This window comes from Eriocheir sinensis, chromosome 23 (assembly GCF_024679095.1).
Source record: "Eriocheir sinensis breed Jianghai 21 chromosome 23, ASM2467909v1, whole genome shotgun sequence".
Taxonomy (NCBI): domain Eukaryota; kingdom Metazoa; phylum Arthropoda; class Malacostraca; order Decapoda; family Varunidae; genus Eriocheir; species Eriocheir sinensis.
The window spans coordinates 2187067-2200673 of record NC_066531.1 but is presented as its reverse complement, the minus strand read 5'-3'; the positions used below and the strand labels follow the sequence as shown (position 1 = coordinate 2200673).

At 44.3% G+C, this 13607-nt stretch overlaps 2 protein-coding genes across 3 annotated transcripts in view; one reads left to right on the top strand and one right to left on the bottom strand.

Moving 5' to 3' along the window:
• Nucleotides 1–12428, bottom strand: part of LOC127002386 (biorientation of chromosomes in cell division protein 1-like 1) — a 17932-nt gene extending 5504 nt beyond the window's left edge. For both annotated transcript variants that reach the window (XM_050868263.1, XM_050868264.1), the window contains exons 1-5: nucleotides 12248–12428; nucleotides 10916–11040; nucleotides 4513–4652; nucleotides 2851–3035; nucleotides 1–2653 (exon numbers count right to left, since the gene is read on the bottom strand). The exon at nucleotides 1–2653 is cut by the window's left edge and continues 36 nt beyond it. In XM_050868263.1, coding sequence (XP_050724220.1) covers nucleotides 1–2653; nucleotides 2851–3035; nucleotides 4513–4652; nucleotides 10916–11040; nucleotides 12248–12415 — 3271 coding nt within the window. In that variant the 5' untranslated portion in view covers nucleotides 12416–12428. The remainder of the gene's footprint in view (nucleotides 2654–2850; nucleotides 3036–4512; nucleotides 4653–10915; nucleotides 11041–12247) is intronic.
• Nucleotides 1–13607, top strand: part of LOC127002548 (probable serine incorporator) — a 51242-nt gene that overhangs the window by 30033 nt on the left and 7602 nt on the right. The window lies entirely within an intron of this gene.

Sequence of the window (13607 nt, the reverse complement as noted above, 5' to 3'; positions counted from 1 at the left end):
CCGGTGTGAGCAATGCAAACCCACTAACAATCACTGGGTCCTGTTCCACCAGCATGCCAGCGTCAGCACTGGTCATACAAGCAGTTCTGGTCCTCTTGTGCTTGGGAGAACCGGATAGACTTGCACTGGACGACGCGGAACTTGACGTGGATATCCTTCGACGCTTGCCTTGTAGCTGGGCCCGGGTTCTCCTCTCCGGGACGTCCCGAGTCTTTGAGAGGTCATCGTCCTTGCTGTCCGACTCCTGTGTGTCCGTTTCTACACTGGACTCCTGGACGATGGCTCCCAGTTTGTTCATGCATGATAGGAACTCGCTAAAATCCATCCTTTCCTTAATATCATCCTCCCTGACTACCATGTGAAGGTCGCTCTCATCAAACCAATCGCTGTACTCTATATCCATGTCGTCGGGAACTCTCTGTGCCGTAGCGAGGAAATCGGAAAGTCTTGTATCTTTTTCCGCATTGCTAAACCCTTCGAAGTCCGACACGGGATCGATCGCCTCGTTTTGCTTCACGGGTTTGTCCGGTAGACTCTCATCTGCTTCCTTGGTATTGTTAACGGATTTCGGGCCCTTTTTCAAATCCCTTTTCAGTCTCTTTGTCTTCGCCGGAGCTGCGTCGTCACCATCTTCATCATTATCCTCATAGCTGATCAACATGATGCTTTTCTCATCATTAAACAGCAGGAGTTCGTTCTCTTTGATATCCGAATCCTTGGGCGACGAAGGCTTCTTGGCACTGCTTGGTTTGTGGACCCTGAGTTTCTTGTTGAGGTTTTCCTGCCCACTCGAACCCCTGTCGTTGTTTTCCTTGGATTTCATAGTTTTTAGCTTCTTGTCAATGTTAGATTTGTCGCTCTCCTTCTGAACAGCTGTCACATCCCTCGGCTTAAGCTTGATGTCCTTCTCGATCCTTCTGGGTTTCTCATCCCTGTCCTTCTCCTCCTTGTGGTGACTCTCCTCTCTCGTCTTGGGGTCCTTCTTCTGGTCCTTCCCTTCCTTACTGTGTTTCTTTATTTCCTTCTCCTCCTTGCTGTGTTTGTTTTCTGATCCTTTCTCCTTTCTCGCGTCCTTCTCCTCCTTCTTCTTTTTCTCGTCCTTGAAGATATTGATGCTCTTCAGCTTATCCGAGTAGAAGCTGTCGTTATCTTGCTTCTTGTGCTTCGACGAGTGTTTGCTGGAGTGTGCGCTGTGCTTCTTCTCAGACCTCTCGGCAATGCTCTTACTGGATTTGCTGGAGTCTGATTTCGAGCTGGATTTGCTGTCGGACTTGGCGCTGTGTTTTGAACCCCTGTCGCCTTTGCTGGTAGACTTTTCACCCCTGTCGCTCTTGCCCTCGGATTTGCTACTACCGAGCTTTCCCTCAGACTTGTCACCCGAGCTATTTGGTTTTTCCGATTTTGGTTTTACGTCGATCTTGTCACCCGAGCTATTTGGTTTTTCTGATTTAGGTTTTACGTCAATCTTCTCACCCGAGCTACCCGGTTTGCTGTCTGATTTACTGCTGTGTTTCCCGTCAGCCTTGTCACCCGCGCTGTTTTGCTTGTTGTTTTCAATGCCTCCTTCCTCCACCTTGTTCTCTGTGTGTTTGCTCGACTTATTCTCCTTCTCTACGGTGCTATCTCGTCTACTTTTCCCCTCAGTCGACTTGTCCCCAGGGCTCTGAGTCGAGTGTTCCTTGTCCTTGTTGCTAGAGCCCTTTCCCGAGCCTGAGCCTGAGCCGTCCTTTCCGCTGCTTGACGAGGATTGGTGGTGGTGGCTTCGGGAGCGCTCTCGATCTCCGTCGTGATCTCTGTCCCTCCTGTGGTGTTTCCGGTCCTTGTCGCGGTGAGAGTGGTGGTCATCGCGGGACTTGGAGTGCTTCTTATCTCTGTCTTTGCTGTGTTTTGAGTCTTTGTCTCGGGTATGGTCGCTTTTAGACTTGCTGGGTTTATGAGCGCTGTCGGAATAGTGTTTGCCTTCAACTGGTGACTCCCCCGGTTTGCCCTTATCGGAATCACTCGACTCGGAGCTTGACGTCGAGAGTTCCCCTTCCGATTTTTCCGACCTCACTTTCTCCTCTCCCTCGGACTTGAATGACGATAGACTTGCCTTTGAGGTCGAGGCTCTACTCCCTTGTGAATCGTCGTCCTGACTGATCAGACTTGCGCCAGATACAACAGTCTGGTCGTCCTTCTCAGTCCCAGGGATGAAGAGTGACGTCTCGGCCATTGGGACAGCATCGAGGCTGGGTGAGCGAGATTCAGCACTCTTGGCATCTGAGGCTATGGCAGGATAGTCTTTGCTTGGCTCAGAGGCAACAAAAGGTGGAGATATTTCTTCATCCATGGGCTTCTCATCGACCAGCGGAGTTGATGTAGCAGACCTTGGTTCCTGCTTGGTGCTGTCGTCCTTATCTGAGGATTTCCTGCTCCCCGGTGACCCTTTCCCGGAGAGGGTTGAAAAAGTGAGCCCAGATGAGTTGGACGAGATGCTATCCAGGGATTGATCATCGAAGAGTGGCAGAGGTGGCTTGGCAGCAGGCAGTGGCTTGCTTTCCTCTGTGTTGTCTGTCAAGGAGAGTTTTTCCACGTGGGAGGCGACAGCGTCTGTGTTCGGTTCCTCAGGTGGTGGAAAACTCTCAAATCCGTCTTGGGCATCTTCATTCTCAGGCTGAAAAAGGAGATCTAGAATTACTTTCCGAGCGCCACACGTCACGAAATGTATAGATTCTACTTATGAAAGACAGGAGCAGCGAGTAGCGGGCTTTTTTTTTTATTAATGTTTACTTTTTTGTGCCCTTGAGCTGTCTCCTTTGCTGTAAAAAAAATAAATAAATAATTCCACGATCTTTACCCATATCTACACACCTCCATAAACTCATCGTGAGAGCTCGGGGAAGACTTGTGTTCACTTTCAGGGGACTCTCGGGCTAAAATATCGTCCTCCTCTGAAGAAATCACATCGGTCTCCATGGGTAGGAGGCCGGGCTTGGTCTCCGGAGAGCTGCTGACTGGTACAACGACAGGATCCTCTGGAACAATCGTGGTTGCACCTGTGGAAACCATGTCTTAATTAACATCACTGGCTGAAGCTCTCTGTCTTTCAGTATATTCCTAAATGCATAACTTATTCCCCCATTCCAGCTTGTGTTTATAAGGAAATAAAACGAATAGAAACCGTAGAATTAGGATATGAGAAACAGTGGTGCGTTGATCTTAACCCAGTAGCAGCGGGGACCATGTTTCTTAATGGTCCCTCCGAGCGAGAAAAATGAGAAAAAATCACCCCTCACACAAACCATTTCATAATACATATCAAAGCATTTGTGATCAGATTATGTATCATCTATTTTGGGGGTTTATATCATGGCACAAATTTGGCCCGTCACTGCTACACGGTAAAGCCACAAATATGGCCCGTCACTGCTACACGGTGAAGCCACAAATTTGGCCCATCGCTGCTACACGGTAAAGCCACAAATTTGGCCCGTCACTGCTACACGGTAAAGCCACAAATTTGGCCCGTCGCTGCTACACGGTGAAGCCACAAATTTGGCCCGTCGCTGCTACACGGTAAAGCCACAAATTTGGCCCGTCGCTGCTACACGGTAAAGCCACAAATTTGGCCCATCGCTGCTACACGGTTAAAAGAAAACAAAACTAATAGAAACCATACAATTAGGATATGAGAAACAACAGTGCATTGATCTTGATATAATAACCATAATATATGAAGTTTGTCAAATATTTAAACATGCTTAGAATTATCAGAACAGCGATTCAACATATATCCAGGGTGGACAGTCTCAATAGCTTTCAGGATATCAAAAGAAACATTAAAAGTTACACGAAAATAGCCAAGACATAGGTTAGTCAGGAAGGAAAGAGCTTAAACCCCTTGCACTGGTGATGAGGGGAAAGGTTACGAGTTCAAAGAGTAGGCGGTGGCTGAGTGGTAGTGTGCTGGGCCCACATTCACCGTGTGACGGACGACGCGGGTGGGTTCGAATCCCCACGCTACCACCTGGGATTTTTCAGTCACCGCCGAGTGGCTTAAAACTACCCACATGCTGTCCTGTAGACCTCCCATCAACCCGGACTCTAGAGGAAACCGTTCAGGTGAATCCACGCTGCTCAACAACAACAACACCCTCGCTGCTGTGCCACCACGAGGGGAAGGGCAGCCAGAGGAGGAACCACGAGAGGGAGAGGAGTCAGAGTGATACGGTAGGCAATAGAGGTACAAACAGACCTCTTGTTGGATTTACACTGTTTTGGATTTACGCAATGACCCTTCAAGGACACAATACTCGCTCAAACCGAGAGTTACCTGTCCTAACAATCCCCAAAATAACCTAATTTGATAACTGTACCTTGGGTGGGTATTGACAGGGTTGGTAACATAAGGGAAACAGAAGCAAGGAATGGTATCAGGGAGAGACTGGTATCTATGGCTGTATGGTTAGCAAGATCCAAACTTTCTATACCAATAATCTAAGTAATGAAGCAAGAACAGGGAGCGACACATACCTTGCCTCTCTCGTTTGGGCTTGTCGATCTGCAGAAAGGCATACACTGTGTCTTCCACGTAGGGCAGGATGAGGGGCTTGATCTTTGGGTTGACCACTTGGGTAATGATTGCATCGATACCAGAGTCCAAAATCCCCAAGCTGAAAAAGACATCGTAAATATTATTGGGTTTTTTTTATTTTTTATGTCTATAGTGCCAGTAGGCTTGCTTGAGGGCCCTGGATGGTAGTCGCCCCCAGCCCGTCATGGCACAGGCAAGTGTTTATAGTGGCGCCATCTTCTCCTGGCTCATGCTGCCCCCCGGAACTCCTCCTTGATTCACTTGGACGGTTTCCGCTAGAGTCCGGGTTGATGGGAGGTCTTCAGGACAGCATGTGGGTAGTTTTAAGCCACTCGGCGGTGACTGAAAAACCCCAGGTGGTAGCGTGGGGATTCGAACCCACCCGCGTCGTCCGTCACGCGGTGAATGTGGGCCCAGCACACTACCACTCAGCCACCGCCTACCCAATTACTCTCTACTCTCCTCCGTGGCAGAAGTCTCTTGGCTGGGAAACCGAATATGCTTTTACAAATGTATATGTGGAATGTAGATATTGAGAGGATCTATAAGTTTAGTGTAGAGGGTCGAGTCTTAGATGGATCCTGCTTGCCCGGCCCTTCATTCTAACCCCCAAGCAAACATTCAGAAGACTCAGGAGACCATTACATAAAAGTGACCTTAAGACGAGTACATGTGGGCTGTGGATATTGTGAGGATCTATAAGTTTAGTGTAGAGGGTCGAGTCTTAGATGGATCCTACTTGCCCGGGCCTTCATTATAACCCGCGTCGTCCATCACACGGTGAATGTGGGTCCGGCACACTACCACTCAGCCACCGCCTACCCTGATTATGTAATAGCAGGATGTAGATTTGATACACCTCACCCTCGCTATGTTAAACCTCAATCAGCTGCTACACAGTCTGGTACACGTCATCAACCCTCTCGCGCACGATGAAACATTTCACTCCTTATGACTTTTGAAGCAGCAATGATTACACGAACATGGGTAGGCGGTGGCTGAGTGGTAGTGTGCTGGGCCCACATTCACTGCATGACGGACGACGCGGGTGGGTTCGAATCCCCACGCTACCACCTGGGATTTTTCAGTCACCGCCGAGTGGCTTAAAACTACCCACATGCTGTCCTGAAGACCACCCATCAACCCGGACTAGCGGAAACCGTCCAAGTGAATCAAGGAGGAGTTCCGGGGGGCAGCATGAGCCAGGAGAAGATGGCGCCACTATAAACACTTGTCTGTGCCATGATGGGCTTGGGGTCGACCATCACGCCCCACCAGGAAGATGCCTACCGGAGCAATACGCAGAAACGTTTAAAAAAAAAAAATTATGCTGTAGATGTAACATTCTTCCTAATATCACCATAGCCAGTACAGGATTCACGATGTTTCCTAAGTCAAAGAAGGTAATTTTATATTTGTAAGGATAACCAGAAGCTAACTTAAATTATGGGTATTCTTTTTCTTGAACACAGCATTCGATAAACAATAAAAGTACACATAGCGACCAGTGCCAAATTGTTGTACTCAGAGCATAGTATTTCCAGGTTCCTGACGCCTAAGTATCGCCAGGAAATATCAGAATCTAACTCTTTTTAATGATAACTATAAATTGGTTTCATTATCGGAGCCCAGAAGACAGCTTGGGGGTAGGATGTCGGGGAATATATTTGGCTGAGTACGATAATTTAGCAACGTTACCCCTTTCCCCATCGCTGCCAGATTGTTGTACTCAGAGCATAGTATTTCCTGGTTCCTGACGCCTAAGTATTGACAAGAAACATCAGAATCTAAGTCTTTTAATGATAACTATAAATTGGTTTCATTATCGGAGCCCAGAAGACAGTTTCGGGGTAGGATGTGGGGAATATATCTGGCTGAGTACGATAATTTAGCAACGTTACCCATTTCCCTATCGCTGCCAGATTGTCGTACTCAGAGCATAGTATTTCCTGGTTCCTGACGCTTAAGTATTGACAAGAAATATCAGAATCTAACTCTTTTTAATGATAACTATAAATTGGTTTCGTTATCAGAGCCCAGAAGACAGTTTTGGGGTAGGATATCGGGGAATATATTTGGCTGAGTACGATAATTTAGCAACGTTACCCCTTTCCCCATCGCTGCCAAATTGTCGTACTCAGAGCATAGTATTTCCTGGTTCCTGACGCCTAAGTATCGCCAGGAAATATCAGAATCTAACTCTTTTTAATGATAACTATAAATTGGTTTCATTATCGGAGCCCAGAAGACAGTTTCGGGGTAGGATGTCGGGAAATATATCTGGCTGAGTACGATAATTTAGCAACGTTACCCCTTTCCCCATCATTGCCAAATTGTCGTACTCAGAGCATAGTATTTCCTGGTTCCTGACGCCTAAGTATTGCCAAGAAATATCAGAATCTAAGTCTTTTAATGATAACTATAAATTGGTTTCATTATCAGAGCCCAGAAAACAGCTTTGGGGTAGGATGTCGGGAAATATATTTGGCTGAGTACGATAATTTAGCAATGTTACCCATTTCCCCATCGCTGCCAGATTGTCGTACTCAGAGCATAGTATTTCCTGGTTCCTGACGCCTAAGTATCGCCAAGAAATATCAGAATCTAACTCTTTTAAATGATAACTATAAATTGGTTTCATTATCGGAGCCCAGAAGACAGCTTGGGGGTAGGAGGTCAGGAAATATATTTGGCTGAGTACGATAATTTGCCCGCAGACCCCAAGCAGCAGGCACGGCATTTTGAGGGTGCCAGATGCATGAAATAGCATACTTTTACCGCGCAAACTAGGTGATGTCCTCTATTGTGACCGTGAGCCTTCAATATTTATCTATCTCTATATATTTCATGATGGCAAAACTTAAATTACAAGTTTTATTTTTACTGGTGACTCGAATATGTATAGAATTTCACTCTAATAAGGAATGTTACCAATGTGTGTATGAATGAATATAGAGATACCCACATTTGATTTACCTCTGGGATGTCCCGTGGATCATTGATAAATAAACCGAATATCCACATCGGCTGCTCTTAAACCCAGTACCTTCAATGCCCCCAAAAAACAGTCATATACTTTGATTTACCTCTGGGGATGTCTCGTGGATCATTGATAAATAAACCGAATATCCACATCGGCTGCTCTTAAACCCAGTACCTTCAATGCCCCCCAAAAAACAGTCACATACATTGATTTACCTCTGGGATGTCCCGTGGATCATTGATAAATAAACCAAATATCCACATCGGGTATTCTTAAACCCAGTACCTTCAATGCCCCCCAAAAAACAGTCATATACTTTGATTTACCTCTGGGATGTCCCGTGGATCATTGATAAATAAACCAAATATCCACATCGGCTATTCTTAAACCCAGTACCTTCAATGCCCCCAAAAAAACAGTCACATACATTGATTTACCTCTGGGATGTCTCGTGGATCATTGATAAATAAACCGAATATCCACATCGGCTGCTCTTAAACCCAGTACCTTCAATGCCCCCAAAAAACAGTCACATATTTTGATTTACCTCTGGGGATGTCCCGTGGATCATTGATAAATAAACCAAATATCCACATCGGCTGCTCTTAAACCCAGTACCTTCAATGCCCCCCAAAAAACAGTCACATATTTTGATTTACCTCTGGGATGTCTCGTGGATCATTGATAAATAAACCAAATATCCACATCGGCTATTCTTAAACCCAGTACCTTCAATGCCCCCCCAAAAAACAGTCACATATTTTGATTCACCTCTGGGATGTCTCGTGGGTCGTTGATAAATAAACCAAATATCCACATCGGCTGCTCTTAAACCCAGTACCTTCAATGCCCCCCAAAAACACAGTCACATATTTTGATTTACCTCTGGGATGTCTCGTGGATCATTGATAAATAAACCAAATATCCACATCGGCTGCTCTTAAACCCAGTACCTTCAATGCCCCCCAAAAAACAGTCATATACTTTGATTTACCTCTGGGATGTCCCGTGGATCATTGATAAATAAACCAAATATCCACATCGGGTATTCTTAAACCCAGTCCCTTCAATGCCCCCCAAAAAACACAGTCACATACATTGATTTACCTCTGGGGATGTCTCGTGGATCATTGATAAATAAACCGAATATCCACATCGGGTGCTCTTAAACCCAGTACCTTCAATGCCCCCCAAAAAACAGTCATATACTTTGATTTACCTCTGGGATGTCCCGTGGATCATTAATAAATAAACCAAATATCCACATCGGGTATTCTTAAACCCAGTACCTTCAATGCCCCCCAAAAAACAGTCATATACTTTGATTTACCTCTGGGATGTCCCGTGGATCATTGATAAATAAACCGAATATCCACATCGGCTATTCTTAAACCCAGTACCTTCAATGCCCCCCAAAAAACAGTCATATACTTTGATTTACCTCTGGGATGTCCCGTGGATCATTGATAAATAAACCGAATATCCACATCGGCTGCTCTTAAACCCAGTACCTTCAATCCCCCCCAAAAAACAGTCATATACTTTGATTTACCTCTGGGATGTCCCGTGGATCATTGATAAATAAACCGAATATCCACATCGGCTATTCTTAAACCCAGTACCTTCAATGCCCCCAAAAAACAGTCATATACTTTGATTTACCTCTGGGATGTCTCGTGGATCATTGATAAATAAACCGAATATCCACATCGGGTATTCTTAAACCCAGTACCTTCATTGCCTCCCAAAAAACAGTCATATATTTTGATTTACCTCTGGGGATGTCTCGTGGATCGTTGATAAATAAACCAAATATCCACATCGGGTATTCTTAAACCCAGTACCTTCAATGCCCCCCAAAAAACACAGTCACATACATTGATTTACCTCTGGGGATGTCTCGTGGATCATTGATAAATAAACCGAATATCCACATCGGGTACTCTTAAACCCAGTACCTTCAATGCCCCCAAAAAACAGTCCTCTGGGGATGTCCCGTGGATCACTGATAAATAAACCAAATATCCACATCGGGTATTCTTAAACCCAGTACCTTCAATGCCCCCAAAAAACAGTCCTCTGGGGATGTCCCGTGGATCATTGATGAATAAACCAAATATCCACATCAGGTATTCTTAAACCCAGTACCTTCAATGCCCCCAAAAAACAGTCCTCTGGGGATGTCCCGTGGATCATTGATGAATAAACCAAATATCCACATCAGGTATTCTTAAACCCAGTACCTTCAATGCCCCCAAAAAACAGTCCTCTGGGGATGTCCCGTGGATCGTTGATAAATAAACCAAATATCCACATCAGGTATTCTTAAACCCAGTACCTTCAATGCCCCCCAAAAAACACAGTCACATACATTGATTTACCTCTGGGGATGTCCCGTGGATCATTGATGAATAAACCAAATATCCACATCGGGTATTCTTAAACCCAGTACCTTCAATGCCCCCAAAAAACAGTCCTCTGGGGATGTCTCGTGGATCATTGATAAATAAACCGAATATCCACATCGGCTATTCTTAAACCCAGTACCTTCAATGCCCCCAAAAAACAGTCCCTTCGCCAAGTTTGTACCCAACATTTAGTGATATTAAGTGCGTCAAGAGAAAACCAGAACATTAGTAAAGGAATAACATTAAAAAAGCTAAATATAAAAAGCCATGTTTGAGAAATGCACAAAAATTATAAGGAAGCAATCTGAATGGTTTGAGGGTGGCTATATATACAGGATGGGGTACCTTTACAGTATTTCAATGCAGTTTCTACGGTTAACGTCACATGTTCGTAAAAATATATAAATACAGGTAAGTCTCATTTGACGCGAGTTTGAAATACCGCGAGGTCCAAAATCCAGATAAATGTTAAATTCACACATTTTTTTCACGTATACGCGATATTTTACGGAGTGTCCCCCAGATGTCTCATGCAAGTGGACTCACACGGCCACACAGTTCTTCCCACGCGGCGCTCGAACAACAATACAGTACCCACGCTGCTCAACAACAACAACAACACCCTCGCTGCTGTGCTACCACGAGGGGAAGGGCAGCCAGAGGAGGAACCACGAGAGGGAGAGGAGTCAGAGTGATACGGTAGGCAATAGAGGTACAAACCGACCTCTTGTTGGATTTACACGATTTTGGATTTAACGATACTTGCGTAAATCGAGAGTTACCTGTACAATCCGACCTCTTGTTGGATTTAACGATACTTGCGTAAATCCAGAGTTACCTGTACAAACCGACCTCTTCTTGGACTTACGCGATGACCTCCTCAAGGACACAATACTCGTTTAAATCCAGTTACCTGTAGTGAGATTATGATAGATTCGAAGCTGGCCTCACCTGTTGACGTGTTTCCGCACACCGTCTCGTAACTGGTTCTTGTTGATGTCATTTTTCCAAACTATTTTCTCCAAGAACTTGTTGACGTGTCCCTCAACGCGCTGCCTCAGGTTTTGAAAGGCCGGCTGGAATGGGAGGTCAAGGATTAAGCAACGCCCACAATGCCTGAATCAAGGAAAATGAAACTTATTAACCTTAGCATTTTAAAACAGCCATTATTTCTGTGTGTTTGGATGTGTGTGTGTGTGTGTGTGTGTGTGTGTGTGTGCATGTGTGTGAGTGTGTGTGAGTGTGTGTGTGTGTGTGTGTGTGTGTGCATGTGTGTGTGTGTGTGTGTGTGTTTGTTAATATGGATGAAAAAACATTAAAGAAAACAAAGAAGATGAGAAAGTAGATGAAAATATAGAGAGAAACTATCAAGGCTTTCGTGGGAGTCCCGGGACCTCCATGAACACTGAGCTTAATGACCCTGGTGTTAATTAGACGAAATTATATAAAAAATGGATTAATTATCAAGGCTTTCGTGGGAGTCCCGGGACCTCCATGGACACTGAGCTTAATGACCCTGGTGTTAATTAGACGAAAATATATAAAAAAACTTAGAGAAAGGAGAAAATGGATTAATTATCAAGGCTTTCATGGGAGTCCCGGGACCTCCATGAACACTGACCTTTATGACCCTGGTGTTAATTAGACCAAAATATATAAAAAACTTAGAGAAGGGAGAAAATGGAGTAATTATCAAGGCTTTCGTGGGAGTCCCGGGACCTTCATGGACACTGAGCTTAATGACCCTGGTGTTAATTAGACCAAAATATATAAAAAAACTTAGAGAAAGGAGAAAATGGAGTAATTATCAAGGCTTTCGTGGGAGTCCCGGGACCTCCATGAACACTGAGCTTAATGACCCTGGTGTTAATTAGACGAAATTATATAAAAAAACTTAGAGAAAGGAGAAAATGGAGTAATTATCAAGGCTTTCGTGGGAGTCCCGGGATCTCCATGGACACTTAGCTTCATGACCCTGGTGTTAATTAGACGAAATTATATAAAAAATGGATTAATTATCAAGGCTTTCGTGGGAGTCCCGGGACCTCCATGAACACTAAGCTTTATGACCTTGATGTTAATTAGACGAAATTATATAAAAAATGGATTAATTATCAAGGCTTTCGTGGGAGTCCCGGGACCTCCATGGGCACTGACCTTCATGACCTTGGTGTTAATATGACCAGGGAACAAAAACAAAACAACAACACTCACGATCAAACGTTTAACTCCTTTTTATCTTTAGGGAAAAATATATCAGATGCGTCAAGGATACCCCCATACCTTTGTGTCCACGTCCGCCAGGCACTCCTTTCTGAACTGGTCAAATATTCCCTTGGTCTTTAACTGGGTCACTATGGCCTCCACCAGCCTGGGGTCACCCGGGGGCAGCTGCGTGGCGGGGATGTCCATGGTGGGCCGCTGCTCGATCGGTCCCTTCACGGCCGCCATTACGCTCGCTACTGTAAACAATGGACTTCACGCACTATCGTACCATCGTTGCCGGAGTGTCGTACTCAGCCTTATGTTTCCCGATTTTCGACCTAAAAACTGCCTCCTTGACCCCATTAACTGTCTTCATATGTATTTATTATTAAAGTGGTTAATTATCGGTGCTTATTGGCAGTTATTATGGCTCAGAAATCGGTATATACGAGGCTCTGAGAACGATAATCTGGCAATCTTGTATCGTACCCAGAACCCGTATTACTATATTATCGTATTCCCTCTATTAATGATTGACCCAAAAATTGCCTTCTCGACCCCATTAACTGTCTTTATATGTATTTATTATTAAAATGGTTAATTATCGGTGTTTATTATTAGTAGTTATGGCTCAGAAATCGGTATATACGAGGCTCTGAGAACGATAATCTGGTAATCTTGTATCGTACCCAGAACCAGTATTGCTAGATTATCGTATTCCCTCCAATAATGATTGACCCAAAAACTGCCTTCTCGACCCCCAGTAACTGTCTTCATATATATTTATTATTAAAATAGTTAATTATTGATGCTTCTTGGCACTAGTTATGGCTTAGAAATCGGTATATACGAGGCTCTGAGTGCGATAATCTGGCAATCTTGTATCGTACCCAGAACCAGTATTGCTAGATTATCGTATTCCCTCCAATAATGATTGACCCAAAAACTGCCTTCTCGACCCCATTAACTGTCTTTACATGTATTTATTATTAAAATGGTTAATTATTGATGCTTCTTGGCACTAGTTATGGCTTAGAAATCGGTATATACGAGGCTCTGAGAACGATAATCTGGTAATCTTGTATCGTACCCAGAATCCGTGTTGCTAGATTATCGTATTTCCTCCATTAATGATTAGCCCAAAAACTGCCTTCTCGACCCCATTAACTGTCTTTATATATATTTATTATTAAAATGGTTAATTATCGGTGTTTATTGGCACTAGTTATGGCTTAGAAATCGGTATATACGAGGCTCTGAGAACGATAATCTGGCAATCTTGTATCGTACCCAGAACCAGTATTGCTAGATTATCGTATTTCCTCCATTAATGATTGACCCAAAAACTGCTTCCTCGACCCCATTAACTGTCTTTATATGTATTTATTATTAAAGTGGTTAATTATCGGTGTTTATTGGCAGTTATTATGGCTCAAAA